The following is a 15,816-nucleotide window of genomic DNA, read 5'->3' on the forward strand; positions in this document are numbered from 1 at the left end:
ATAAACACTTAGATAAAAAAGATACAATATCAGAAACAAAGTTTCTACATGTAGAAAATAATGAAATTCCCTGATCATTCAATTCTTCCCAGCTAATTCCTTTGGCAGATAGATTAACTAAAAGAAAAGCTTAAATCTTTGCTTAAAAGTCATTGTTAGCAGGCAGCTAATGCAGTTTAGAGCTGCATTATTTGCAGTATTTTTAAATACTGCAAGAAAAAGACTGCTTCAACCACAAACATTTCATCTCAATCAATTATATTACAATAGAATGGACATGACACCAATGGTTAACTGGAAACAGTTTTACTTCTACTACTAGAGATAACTCTCTGGGTGCTCAGTAAGAATGTTCTAAGGCAGTAGAACCTGGGAAGAACAATTCATTCAGTCTTCATTAAGATCAACCAGTTTCATCTGCCTATGTTAAGATAAAATTGTCCTTCAGATAACATGACTGATGGATAACATAACTGATTAAGTTTTGGGGAAAAATAGCTTATTTTTTTTTTGCCCTTTACACATTTTTTAAGTGTACAAATTATTTGAAACTATTCAAATGACTATAGGAAAAATACTTATATGAAAAAACAAAACCAGTAGTTTTATCAGCTAAAGGAAGGTGTCCTCTTCATGTTAACAGGATTATATATCCCAAGGTCATGGGTGGCATGGTCTGCCACTCGGCCATTTGGCTAGTCACAATGCTGTGAGGAATAACCAGTCATCACTAACAGGAAGTTGTTCAGGGAAAACACATCTCCACAACAGTATTTAGGAAACTCTGCACATTTCCTTAAAGTAAATGAAGTGTTATCATCTCTGTCATCTTCATTCTTGAATACAGTACTTTGCTTAAAATCTTCTCAACAGAAATGTAAATCTCATAAAAATTCTGGCTGTGGTAACAATGGCTAGTTTTCATTTCTTTAAACATGTTCTACAATTACAATCTTGTCCAATGAACTGAAGCTGTATCAACATTCACAGGTACGGTGCAACATACATCCTTTTCTTCCTCTCAAACAAGACAAAATACACCATCCACACAGGGTAGGCCAATATTTTGAAATTTAAAAAAAATGTTTCAATCCAGGGAAAGTGTTGGTATGCCAAAGATTTTTAAAAAGATTTTATGTTCAGAAAATATTAATGAATAAAATGCACATACAATATAAATAAGAAAGTAACTTGAAGAATATAAAAAAATTTCTGAAGGGGACCAATCAGCACTTCAATAAAATCTATGAATAAAACAGACACTTATACTACAGTATACAATTATGAGTAGAGCATTTAAATTTATAAAGAAATTGAAATATAGTACTGCAAGATTATTCAAAGAATATTTTTCAAATGTACAAACAACAGCAAAAACACAAAAAAGCTTGGGCAATGTGCAAGTTTTAAAATTACTATCACACCAGCCAAAAAAATCCTTAACCACTTTTTAAATAGATTCATTTATACCATTTCAATGCAAAGAAACAATCAAAGAAATTAAAACAAAATAAAGCAAAAACACTCTTCAGTGTCTGACTCACATTTTGTCCCCAAATCTTTTCACATTTAAAAGTTGCATTTCGAATGTATAAGCAAAGAATTTTAAATGTTTCTGAAATAGTGTATGTCTACATTTATCTTAATTATATTTAAAAGCTACAATGCTAAGGACTAAAACACATACTTTAAACTGTTACAGGTGAAGTCATCACAAAAGTTCACGATTGTGCTCATCTCAAATGTCCGTAAGTGACTGAAAGGCGAACAAGTCACATGTTCAGACACTTCCCAGTCTATGCTGCTGAGTGCCAGACTGCACCTGCAATATTTGGCACTGAGAGTCTATTTGAACACAAATTTATCAGCAGAAAACTCCTAGGCCTGAAAACATATAGTCACTACATGTTTTACATTTTACTGATTCTCCTAACATGCAATTTAATTATTCCAAAGTCATTTGGGGTTTTGCGAAAGGTGACTTAAGTTGGTACAAAATGAAGCTTATATGAAAACTGGTTAAGGATTCAAAGCATATCAGCTCTGAAATATTAACACCCAGACAGAAACAGGGAGGTATAATTTGCACAAAAATACTTTAAATTATTTTGGTTAAGTTCTTCATGATCTTCTGTATGTTTAGCTGCTTGTGGTACACGCGTGCATCCTCTTTGCTACGTCATAAACATAAGTGATGTCTGGTCGCTTCTCAGGGTCTGGGTTGATACACATATTCACTAACTGTCGTAGCTGCCAAGAGAGAAAAACAACATGCGTAAGAAGACCGTTTCAGTTCATAATTACAAGTGAAGAAATTTCAAATATCTACAGATTTACAAGAAAAGTACATTTTCTGAGTAAATATTCATTTGGCTAGAAACAAACATGACTGGTGTCAGTGATTTTATAATTAGTTGAATGTTCTAAGGAATATATTTATTGGTGACTATTAATGTCAAGCAAGAAGTATTTTTCATGATAAGAGGCTTTAAATGGCCATATTAAATTTCAGAGAAAATTAATCAGAAGACAGCTTACAAAAAACAGTAGTTTTTTTTAAACTATAAAGCTCCAAATTAACTGTAGATAGATATACTTAACTGTAGATAGATATACTTATTTGATCTAAACTTATAACCTTGATTCTAAGTTTAAACTTTAATAATTAATTTTATATATATAAAATTTTATATGAGGCAATTAGGATAGATGTTAGCACATACATTTATCATTAGTCATTATATAAATACATACAATGCTTTTAATTAGTTTATATTAGATTAGAATGGGGTGAGTTAAGCACTCCTCTAAACTAAAAATAGGACAGCCAAGAGCATACAATGAAGAAAGAAGTCTCTTCAAAAAATGGTGCTGGGAAAAACTAATGCTAAACAGTGTGGATGTTTCTTAAAATAGTAAAAAATAGATCTACCACGTGATCTAGAATTCCATTCCTAGGTCTCTACCTAAAGCATGCAAAACCACTTAATTCAAAGCAATATATACACTTCTGTGTTCACTGCAGAACTATTTACAATAGCCAAGTTATGGAAACAACAGATGTGCCAAAGACGGATAAGAAGACTAAGATGGTATGATGTATATTCATAATGGAACACTACAGAGTTATAAAAAAGAAAGATGAACTTTTGATATTTGCAACAACATTGATGGAACTGGAGGAGATTATGCAAAGCAAAGTCAGTCAGAAAGAAAAACACAAACACTGCATGATTTCACTCATATGTGGAATACAAAGTGATGGGCCAAAGTAAGCCAAAACAAATCTTAGAACTGACTGAGGCTACTAGAGGGGAAGAGAGGCCAGCAAAAGGCGAAAGGAGGCTCAATGGACAATGGTGGAGGATTATGGGTACCTTGATGGTGAGTGTAGGGTGGCAACACACATCTGAAGAAGTATGGGTCTCTCTACCTCTGAATCAAATGATGTTGCAAACCAATGTTACCTCAATAAAAAATAATTCAATAAACAATGAACAAAGAACAATCAATTATGAACAAGGTAAATTGTAAGTAGCATTTGAATTCTCAATTGTATGTGGTAATATTACTGTCATCACTGTACAGATGACACAGTAGAGGTCACGTGTTTACATTGCAGGGGAAAAGGCACACCCTACTGAGTTAAGAAAACACCCGCCCATTGGATTCCAGAGCCGCTGAGTGGAAGAACATGGGATTTCATTCATGGTTCTAACTGTCATCAGTCTATGAAACTATGTGTCTTTATAACACTACACATGATCTTTCACAGACCATAAGACAACTTAAGAGGAAGAGTGAGCTTCTTTTGCCTTGTAACCATGTCATTAGGAATAATTCAGCTACTTTGAAAACTGCATTAATTCCTCTGGTTAACATATTAACACTTAATAAATTAAAAAATATATAATTTCATCATAGTCCTAAATTTCTATCATAAAAAGAACTTTCATCTAGAGGAAATGAATGGCGATGAAATCTGTGGGCTGCATCTGTTTAAATAGTGCTATGGCGAAGGCTTGTGTCACTGGGAAATGTCACGCTGAAGCAAGTGTGTATGAGGCTCGCCAGACCAAGGGAGGGCTGGAGAGGAGACAGAACAGTGAGCGTGCTGCAAACAACGGTGGTGCAAGCAAGGCACTTGGTCGAGATTTATTTCTTCATCTACTACTTAACCAGAAAGGCTGGAACAGATGACTGCTAAAGGCTCTTCTCTCATTTCTAAAATTAGATGATTCGGCTGGAGTTAAGTTTAATGATTTGACTTCACATGTGGAAATTAGTCAATGTTGATGGTGATGCTGCACCTGCTGAGAGGGTCTGAGCATTTTCATTCTTGCAAAAGAGCAGAGAACAGCAGTAAATGTCCTTAAGGGACATTTTAGAGTAGTGATGTAAGAGAAGTTCAAGTAAGAAAGAGGTTGTTATTTTCCCCACTATAATGAGAAAACAAAACAAAACAAAACACCCAGTTATACATGATGAAGAAAATAGAGAAACAGAGAAAATGGTAGGAAAAGCATTTACAGCAATAGTAAAAAGATAATGAAAATGAAAAGGCAATTTCTTTCGAAATAAAAAAGATAAAAGAAGCATAAAGGGGCCTCCCTGGTGGCCTAGGAGGGTTAAGTCTCAGCACTACCAGTAGGATGATCCCCGAGTTCGATCCCCAGGCAGGGAGCTGACCCACAGGGCACAGCAGACTGCTCCTGGCTCGCCCGCTGCCCCCTCAGCAGTGTGTTTCAGTAGATCTGCCTGTTCTGTTCCCAACTTGTTTCTGGTGAATCCTCTCACTCCTCTACCTCTGATCTATACCCCAGTTATTCTACACAAAAATTAATAAATAAAATCTTTTAAAAAAGCAGCAGCAGAAAGGATGAAAGGAAAACTGTGGTTCAAAATGTCACAGTGCTTAACCAAAACACAAGTAGGTCCAACAGCGGTTCTTTGAATAAAGCTGCCGCATCCTTCAAGTTGGCATTAAATCTTTCTTTTCCTGCCTTCTAAACACAAAATAGGGTGAGATTTCCAACTGAATGCAGCAAATGGTGGGCCCTGGAGTTCTTCTAGGAGGAGAAACCACCCTGATTGGAGATGGAATGATGCAGTTTATCTAAAAAGGCAGTGGCTCTCTAGCTCTCCAGAGTAAAAGATGAGAACCAGGAATGACAAGAGAGGAGAAGATAAAGACAGATAAAGGGCGAGCAGTGGAAACAGCAGTGAATGTTGCTTCTTAACCCTCCCAGAGGACAGCAAACCAGAAATCCCTTAGGAGACAGAGCTAGCACAATGCAGTTATGCTAGTTTAATCTCCAATAGAAATGTACTTCATTTTATCTTCAAGATTTTATTTTTGAGAGGAATTATTATTTTTATGATATAAAATGAGATATAAAGTATGCATACCTCATAAACAGCATTTATGATTCAGGTAATGCTGATGTTCAACTTGATATGTTTTTTCCTAAACTTCTTAAATAAACATTTAACAAAGTAAGAAACCAAAACCCTATAAAATTAAAGTATGTTTGTGCATCAATTAAAGCCTTTGGCACACCAATATTTCCAGAGGACCTACTCTTTTTTCAGAGAGATGTTGGCATTAGGGGGCATGAAGGATAAATCAAACCACCTGTCCACAAAAGAAGGCTGACTGTCCAGGGTGAGAAGAGAAGGGAGTGACTCATTTTCCTTCCTGATAACCTGACTCCCCCTTCCCCCACGTGCCATCCATTCCTTAAATAAAATCTGACTAGTTACTATGTACCTGCCACTTTATGTACTGGAGGGATAAGGCAGCAAATGAAATATACATGTCACCTGCCCTTATACAGTTTGCAATCTAGTGGGGGAAAAGAGAAATGATTAATAAGGAAACAAATAGGAGGCTGAGAAATCATATGAACAATTCTATGTATAAATTATAAAGCGATAGATATCTCAAGAGACCTGGTGAGGCAGTCAGAAGTAAAAAGACTCCACCGAGACAATGCCATAATTATCCTTCTTTTCCTGCATTCTTTTCACTCAGTTGTTCCACCTCATTCATGGAAAACACCAGGTTGGACATCAGGTTGACAGTCCAAGGACTGCAGCTGTCACTTGGGGTCACTATGATATCCATACTCTGTCCAATATGTTTCTTGGTTACCAGACCTTAATACTCACTTTCATACCATTTTAGTCTCTGCCTCCCAGAAGCACAGCCTATGCCTCAAAATGTTGTGGGGTCACTTAAGAAAAGTCAGAACAAGCTGCTGTCCTGTCAGGCGTCTCACCCTATCTCAGCCCGGCTGCACTATGATTTCTGATTCACCCTATTTCCAGGCCACTTCCCTCCAGTAAATCATCTCCTGTTGAATGTGTTGTTCACTTCCGATCTAGACCTCACAACACAATTCTTTAACCACTTCTTTGGCAACATCACCACTAATCAGTCTTTATTTTCTCTCCCTATACCTCCCCTGAAAAACTAGGGACTGCTGGAGAAAACCACAGAAAGCCCCCAGTCAGTAGTCACCAGATTCAGGATTCCAACTGAAACTGGACTGTGGAGGCTGTTTTGCACCCAAATGTTATACCTGATGAGCCCCAGGCCCCTACATGGCTATTTCCAGATCACTGCCGTGGGCACCACCTGCTAACTCCTCCCATCCACGCCCTGACCTCCCACTTCACAAGAAAGCCAAACAACCCCTATGCTTCTTCAGTCTCTTGCCCCCACACTTTCAACCCTACCTACATCTGAGTCATCTTTGCATTTACTCTTCTGTGGTCAAAGGGATTTTTTTCCTACTCTCAACTCTATTGCTGGAATCTCTTCCATCTCTGAATCTTTACAGAGTTGAATCGCAATGAAAATTTAGTAAGTGAATGAATCTATCATTCCTCTTCTGTATTTTCGATTCCCCTTCATTTGCTGATTCTTTATCATCTATTAGTACCATTAAGTTTCTCTCAGATTAAAGGAAAAAATGCACAGAACTGCTGCTAACTACTTGTCCCTCTAATTTTTTTGCCTTAAGGCCGAGCCTCTGGAGAAAAATTTTACTTACATTATCAAGTTCTTCAGCCTACTAAATTAAGCTCTCTAGAATGAACTATTCATTTCCATTCCCTACAAGTACTTCGAAGAAAGTACACTGGCAAGGATCAGCACTATATGCCAGTTGCTAAATGTAATAACTCTACCCGTCAGCTCTTATGTAGCTGGCGCTGTGTTCACATTCTTGTTGGGAGTCTCCTTCTCTGGCTCAGGCTCATGGCACCATTTTGGTTCTCTTCTAACTTGTCTGCCTTTTTCTCTTCTTGTTTCCTTCACAGGTTTATCATCTGATAACCCTCTTCATACAGGTATGCTCCTAAGTTCTTTCCTTTACTTGCCACTTTTCCTTCTTACTCTGCTTTCTTACTCTAAACAACTTTATTTACTATCATGGCTTCAAAAATTACCAACACACTGAGAATCACAGACACATGTCTTCAGCCCAGACCTCCCTACAGGCCCCAATCACTATGGCTAACTGCCTTCTGGGCATATCTATCACAAATACCTCATATCATAATGTTTAGAGCTGAGACCTTACTAATTTTCTTCCCAAACAAGTTCTTACTATCTTGGGCAGTGTCTTAAATTTCTCAAACCAGAATCTGCAATTTGTACACACAACACCTTATCAAGTTTTCCCTGATATGACCTGTCTCATCATCATACCCAAGCTCCATTAAATCTTCCATTTGTTCTTACTGCACAGTCTTCACTGTTACACCCCTGGAATAGTCTTGCCTATAGTTTTCTTCTGCTCTCGCTAGGTCTGCATAAACACCAAACTAACCATACTTCAATATGAAGCATTTTCGTGACCCCTCACTGAAAGGCAAATACACTTGGCATGGTGTCTCACAGGGTTCTAAAATGCTGTTCCTTCTTATTTTTCCAGTTTGAATTTTAGACTCCAAGCTTACCTCTCTACAGCTACTCTACATTACAACGGCAGTTCTGTGCTCACCAAACTGCCCCATACCCACCCCTTTCTGCTTATGTTGGTGCTCTACTTATGCCACATTTCCCCAGACCTCCAACTCTTTTGCCCAGTCTACTCATTTTCCACACATTTTCTCTCTAAAGCTGTTTCTAATCATCCTGCTGTCATGCATTACCAATATTTCCATTTGGCTCCCAGTGTACAGTCACAATAATTTATTAAGGTCCCTATAATACCTAATTATACTTCACTGAATGTCTATGCTCTTAGTAAACTAAATTCATCTGAAGGGTGGGTAGTGATGAATGGTTAGTGCACACAGAATGAATGAGAGAATCAATGCGTAATTCTGGCTGAGGGACAAAGGGCAGATTTTGTTGTGGCCCTTGAGATGAGGTCTGAAGCATGAACACAGTTCTAATATGGAATGGGAGGCGAAGATTCTAAGCAGAGATAATGGAAAGAACAAACATGCTCAGGTGAAGTAGTGTGAGTATGTGAAGGCCACAGCTAGTACTTCAGTGTGAATAGGGAACAATGGGGATGAAATGATAAACTGAGGTCAATTAAAAAGAAAGACATAGGAGTTTAGGGCCTTTTAAGAAGGCAACAGGAAATCAGTTTTTTGTTTGTTTGTTTTGTTTTTTATTTTTTTAAAGATTTATTTGTGCATACAGAACTGGGGTACAGGCCAGAGGCTCAGGGGCGGTGAGAGGCTTCACCAGAGACAGAGTGGGGAACAGAACAGGCAGATCGACGAAGTACACTGCTGAGGGGAGCAGCGGACGGGTCAGGAGAGGTCTGCCACACCATGTGGTCACCTCTGGGGCAGGCGGGAATTGAACTCATGTGGAAGCGGCTTTAGATTCTCAGTGCTGTGCTTTAACCCACTGCGCCACTAGGGAGGGCCAGAAATCAGTTTTTAAGCAAGAAGGGAGAGAGATCTCTCAAACCAAGTTCAGTATACATCTTCTTGACATAGTCAAAGATCAAGCAGAGTGACACCAAAAGAATGTTCAATTATGTTCCTCTAAGACCTCAAGTTAAGAGCACTGTTATTCAGAAGTCCTTCCCAGGGTACCTGGAAGGCACTGTTGCCATGAGCACCAGGGGCAGAGGTAGGTGACACACAGGGACGAGAAATGGCAAGAGGGGCAGTTTGGAGGGTATCGTGTTAGAGATGCTTACTAGAACCATGAATTACCGAATTTTCAGTTTACTCTCTACACCTGAATTGTATATTAGAATGGGTTCTGTGACTCTCCTCCTATTTAGATTATAAAGGTAAAAAGATGTTAAGCTATACTGAATATAACTGTGAGTGATGTGATTCTCTTATGTTAACTTGGGGCAGGTTATCATTTTGGGTTTAAAAAATGCCAAATTTAAATGGGATTTGATCTTTTACAAAAGCATTCAGAGCCTTTTCACATTTATTTTTAAAGCGTGGCAATCCCCCACCTAATTGGCCATTTGGCTTGAATTGCTCAGACGCCTCACACAGCTTAATGTGCAATGTTAGTCAGCATCACTGCTGGTTTAAGGTTATCTGAGATAAGTCACTAGACATTAACAGGAAGTACTAGTTACAAGGTGGTCATCACAGCAGTTAAGACAGTAACATCTCAGGTGCTTTTATTTTATTCATTCATTCATTCATTCTGACTCACTCCATCCAGTGAACACAGGACATAAGATGCCTCAACTTTGATCAAGGCTGTCAACCTGATTTGATATTGGTTTTCCTTTAAGCAAATGAGCAGAATAGAATCCAGGTCTTCAGGTTTTTGTCAAAGAGTATATTAAGATTTGAATGAATATTCAAAGATATGAATGTTCAAAGAGTATTGAAAAGTATGTCATGTAGCCTCTATAAAACTCTTGCTAAGAGAATCAAATTTAGGGACGATCCTAAACAAATGGATAAAATTCATTTTTACAACTGACTGATTTAAGTTCTAACCTTTACTCAAATTAGGTTTCCAGAAGACTGTATCCTTGGAGCATATGAATTTACTCCACTGCCATATCAAATTTCCAAAGCCATGCTTTAATATTTGCTTTTGGCTTTTATCAAAACTCACTTAAGTATTTGCTGTATAACTGCTGTGGAACACACTATCTGGTACCTCATTCGCAGATCCTTCCACGGGATCCTACCACAATAGAAGAAAACTTTGTCTTCTCTGTAGAACTGGGATATTTCCTCCTTAAGAGCAGAAATAATTTGCTTACGGCTTCCCTTTGTGCCCAAACAAAAAAGAAGCAATAACGAAATGACATGTTCAACCATCAGCACTGGATTAACTAACAGGATAGGCATATTTACATTCCTTTCTATCCCCACTTCTGAACTTGTACTTCTACGTCTATATTTATAGTAATAACCTACAAGTCGTATAAGTCCTCTTTGAAAAAAAGAGAGGACTGTAAATATGAAAGGGGAGACTCATGTCTGAATTCTTACTTTGATATAGTTGTTCTTTATATATATGAGGTAATTACGGGTGTTTTAAATTTTAGTGATGAATTTAATGTAGTACACACACATTTTCAGTAATGCAAATCTTACATATATGTTGTCAAGTAAAGTTACTTAAGTTAAAAAAAAAAACAATGATATCACAATAAAATAAAAAATTATAAATAACCAAAATACTGAACTGATAACCTAGTGGAGGAAAAAAATCAGTTGCAACAGTTTTTGGTAAAGTAAAGGGGAAAACCACAACTAATTTACTTTTATCTTACTGCATATAAAAAGTTTTATACTTTTAACTTTAGTAACTTAGTTTAAAAAAATCTACATGTATTCAATCTCCTATCACACCAGATAACAATCTACATTACATAAATAAGGCCACAGCTCATCCTTTCTTCTTCATCTATAAAACTACAGTATCATTTAACTTTTAAAAGGAGTTATCTGTGTTTTTTATACATGAAGGTAAAAATGGTGGGTAATGAATGAATAGGAGGGTAAAACAGTCATTTAGCTATTAGAAACTGGGACTTAATAGTAAGACAGTAGAATGGGCTTAAAAGTCACTAGTCAGAGGAAGAGAAAAGTGGTTTCCAAGAGACTCCAAATTTTCAGTTGCTAATAATCCACACAGAACAGGCTGACTCACTTGTCACTTGAGGGTGCAATTTTTGTTGGTAGTAGGCAAAGCAGAGCATTACTTAGATTGAAATGTTCAAGGGAACTAATGTTTTTCAAAGTTTTCAGTGGACAATGACAATACGGACCCCAAACAGTATCAGATCAAAAGATATCTCCTTATGTTCTGTGATCCAACTGTGGGCTTCAGCTATGAGCTTCTAGGACAACAGCAGTGAAAACCATTTCCTAAAAGCTGATTTCATGGAATACCATGCTATGCATTTAACTTATTCAATCCTCATAACGACTCCATGCAGTGGGGTCACCGCTCAAGACACATTTTACAGTGAAGGAACATTCGTGAGGACACAAGACAATAAAGCGCACAGCCTGGATTTGGCCTGAAGCAGCTGAGCTTCACAGTCCAGGCCTTTGAACTTAGTTTGAGATAATGCCAAAGGAAAATCCTGACTTGGTCTACAGGTTCTCTCGCTGCCATTACTGCATACAAGGTGGGCTATCTTCCAGATAGTTTTCAGCCTATCTGCTTTCTAAGATTAATGGACCTGCTCTCCTGTTTCATTGGCCAATTCCAAACAAAATACAAATCAAAACATTTTCTCTAGGGCTTTGCAAAACTCACAATGGGGCTTACTTTATTCACAACAGAGACACTTGAGTGATGACACAAAAATCCTAAGCTTGGTATTATGACTACTGTTCAATATTATTTCCAATTTGACTCATTCAGGAAAAGTGAAAGTCCTGCCCTCTGAACAAATAAAAGGTATTTTTTAATTTTGTCTCATAAATCTTAATATGGGAGAAATTATTTATACTTACATAGTAACCTGATGAATCATTAAAAAAAAAAAAATCCTCTAACTTATGGTGCCTTGGTGGTAGATGTAGAGTTGTAACATACATTTGGTAAGGGTATGGTCCTAGACCTCTTAATCACAGTGTTGTAAATCAATGCTACCTCATTTTAAAAAAATGCCTCTATGTTTTCTATCAAAGTCCGACATTAAATATTCAAAATGTAATAGAGATAGTCTTTAATGTTAGTCTTACCATTTTACAAAGTTCCTGCAAATCTGTGGAAACTGTTACTATAAAAAAAGCCTTAATGTTTATCCAGTACTTCGCAATGATTCTAAGTACTATATTATTAGCCAGCTTCTTGGAAAACAAATTTGACTAATAACTTTAAGCATTATAGATATGCACTCCTATATATCTAGTTTTATTTTCTCAGAAGTTTGAGAAATTAGCTTTCCATTTATTACTTTAAATTACAGAAATTTACTTGAAATCAGTCTATATTACAACATTAATTAAAAATAAAAAGGCTTATGTTATCACAAAGTGTATGCATGCGTTTAAATATGCTTGTAAAAATATGTACTTTTTGGAAAAATATTATTTTATATAATAATTTAAAAATAGGGCAGAAAATAAGACCTGAAAATGCAAATGCCCAAATCAAGAAAGAAAAGACAGTTAAATTCAGATGCTTAAGGGAATTTGAAAAGCGATACTGAAACATTTAAATGAGAAAAAACATATAAAGTAAAAATAACAAGGATTCTCTACATTTCTAAAGGATCATAAAATTGTAAGTGATATGAATATTTGTTTCTAATAAAGAGAAAAAGTACGATTATATTTTGATCTACATCTTTCTAAAGATATTTCAAAGCATATCGATGGTTTCAGAAATATTAATAAGAAGACAGTGTTCACAGTCATTGTTGTGAAGGGATAACCCAATTACGTATCAAGTTCAGTCACGTACAGGTAATAACAATAGGGCTCTTTGTGCATTATAGCTTCAGGTCACTAACACAATTCTCAATAGAATAATAAAGACTGGTGCTATTGGTACTGTTTCTTTTTCACCCCCATCTTAATCCCTCTGAGACCAATTATGTTATATCAGCCTCCCAGATATACCCAATTTCCATCTATCCAAGGACACATTTTCGTACCCTAAAGTGGGTCTAATACATTAAAGTGCACTATATTTCGGAGCTTTAGATATTTATACAAAATGATTAGGCGTATCCAACTTGTACACCAAAGTGTCACTAGTGATTGACTTGGGGGTAGAGGAAAAGCAGGAAAGAAAGCAACCTGACACAGATATAAGCTAATGTAACGTCTATATTTCACAACTGAAGATCATTCAGTGTGTCTTTTGAAAACTGTGAAAGTCTTACAGAAAGTTACATGGTTTTATAGGATCCCACAGGATATGTGAATATAGGGCACCGTTCTGGATTCATGTCTTCAAGGAGCAGGTCCCCAATGTCACTTCAGAAGCATAAGTGAACAAAGGGCCTACTTAAATATATTTTTAAACAAAAACGGAGCATTCAAAGCTGAAAGATCTAACTTTATATGGCAACTTTAAGTAAGATGGTCAATTGATATAATAAATGATGAAATATCTCCCTTACCAAAATCAGTTTTAGGAAGGAAATTGTATCAAATTACCAAAATCAGTTTTAGGAAGAGTGTTTTGTAGTAACAATCAATGTTGTCAATTTTAGTAAACAGTGTCACAGTTCTGCATTATATTTATTATAAATGTCTTTCTATGCACTAGATTATGCAATTATAAGATGTGATTACAGCAATATTTGTGAAAACAGACTTAGCCCCAAACATCATTTGTGCAATATATTTGTGCCATAATGCTGTTTATTTAAATATTTTTGGGAGAGTGTGTTAGGCAGAATCTCCCTGCACCAATGTAACACTGGTTAATTTCCAGTACCAACTCTAGGGAATTTATATGGTTCTATTAAAGTTTGTGAATCTAGTAGCTATAAATTAAAACTACTTAGACTGATCAAAGAAAAAAGTTTCACAAACATAGCTTTACTTCAATAAATGCAAAATAATCTGTATCTGACACTTCCATCTTTTTTGTTTCTTATTTACATAAAACAGTTCTTTAACCAGTGAAAACAAAGGTCATATTTTTTGTTATTGACTCAACTTGCTTATAAAGCTTCCTTAAGCATATTCTGAATTTCAATACAAAGAAATTACTTATAAATGTGAGGCTAAACAAACAAAAAAACAGTTATAAAGTTTAAAGCTTTTATTTAATATTTTCCTTTCTTTATGGGTTACCATTTTAAAAAAAAAGTATTAATAAAGGTATCACAAATTATAACATTTTGTTTCACATTACATAGATCAATATTTAATATTGTATTTGAAAAACATGAAATAGTATTTAATCAGACTGTAAAAAGTAAAAATAATTTCCTGTTTTCTGCAAACAGTTTTCTCATCTTTTCCTTCCAATGTAAAAGGTCCAAATAATCACAAGGAAGAAGAGTGTTCTGAGAAAAGGCAGAATCACACTTCTGCCCTGGAACATGGGGCCCCTTCAGGGAGGGAGAGTCGGGGTAATACGTGGTGGTAAGAGGGAAGAGAAAGATGAAAGTCACTAACTCTAAAGGGAGACTGGAAATGCTGACTGATAGAGCACGGGAGAGTTTACTGCAGGTGATGTGTTCTTGTAACACAAGAGGTGGAATGCTGCAAGGTAGAGGTGAGAACCTGCCAGTGTCCCCCACCTCTAGAGTCTAGGATTGGCTTATATGAACTGGGTTTCTGTTTACTCATATGTAAAATGGAAATCATGCCATTGCCTTTATTGCATTAACAGGTAAACTGTTTTAGGGTGACTTCAAAAATTCAAAACTTCATTATTCCCATTTCACTTAAAGCCATGTAAATATATTTATATAGTACAATGACCTAGAAATATCTCAAAATGACTTAGATCAGTTCAAAATTTAATATTATTTTGTTATTATACTATAATCAAGCATAGAAAGAATATTATGCTTTTCAATCCTTATATTTTAAATACTTTGGAAAAACCAATACTTTTCTTGTTTGAAGAATAACAAAAATGATGCTGGGAATTCTTATGCATCTGAACGAAACAGCAGGGAATAACATTTAGGATGTACCAATAAACTATTCCTGGAAGGGTGCAAAAGAAGAAAAAAAAACCTCCACTCCAACTTCATAGTTCTCTAAGTCTAACAACAAGGAGGGGCATTATGGCAAATTCTTACCTAAGAAAGAAAAAAATAAAAGTAAAGGAAGGGAAGTTATAGTAAAAAAAAGTTTATTACCATTTATGAGGTGGAAGTTTATGAGATTTCATTCATTCTTCATTAGTTCTTTGCTTGGATGTGACCTTGTAGATTGACATTTTTAAAGATATTATATACTTGAAAAGTAGTCCCATTAATGGATTTTTAAATAAAAACAAATTTTCTTATCAATGGGTTAGCAGTATAAAGGTACAAAAGAAATTGTGAAATTTAGTGTAGACCAAGAGTGATTATTAAATAATGTGAAAACTGATTAGTCGCTTAGTAATTCTAATTCCAAAATTAGAATTTTAATTTCTTCACCTATAGAAAGTAGTGGTAAGACCTAATGAGTTGGCAAGTTTTCAGAAATATTAATTAGAAGATAACATGGTATCCTACCAAAAGTCCATTAACACAAAATTTTAAATTACTGATAAATACATACCTCTCTAAATCTCATAGACGTCAGTTCAGATCAACATGAAGTATTGAAATTATAGTTACTTTATTAAATATAGTTTAACAGCTCACTAATGATTCATAACTGCTTAAATTTCTTTTTTGCATAAAGTATTTTTCTCAGATTTTTAATTTC

The 15,816-nt window shown here is 35.7% G+C and overlaps 1 protein-coding gene across 6 annotated transcripts in view; it reads right to left on the minus strand.

Moving 5' to 3' along the window:
* Positions 1–418: 418 nt before the first annotated feature.
* Positions 419–15,816, minus strand: part of NEK7 (NIMA-related kinase 7) — a 123,352-nt gene continuing 107,954 nt past the window's right edge. For all 6 annotated transcript variants that reach the window (XM_004685480.2, XM_012727002.1, XM_012726999.1 and 3 more), the window contains one exon: positions 419–2,250. In XM_004685480.2, the coding sequence (XP_004685537.1) occupies positions 2,140–2,250 (111 nt within the window). In that variant the 3' untranslated portion in view covers positions 419–2,139. The remainder of the gene's footprint in view (positions 2,251–15,816) is intronic.

The sequence above is a fragment of the Condylura cristata genome, unplaced genomic scaffold (genome assembly GCF_000260355.1).
Source record: "Condylura cristata isolate star-nosed mole 26May11 unplaced genomic scaffold, ConCri1.0 scaffold00018, whole genome shotgun sequence".
Lineage (NCBI taxonomy): Eukaryota > Metazoa > Chordata > Mammalia > Eulipotyphla > Talpidae > Condylura > Condylura cristata.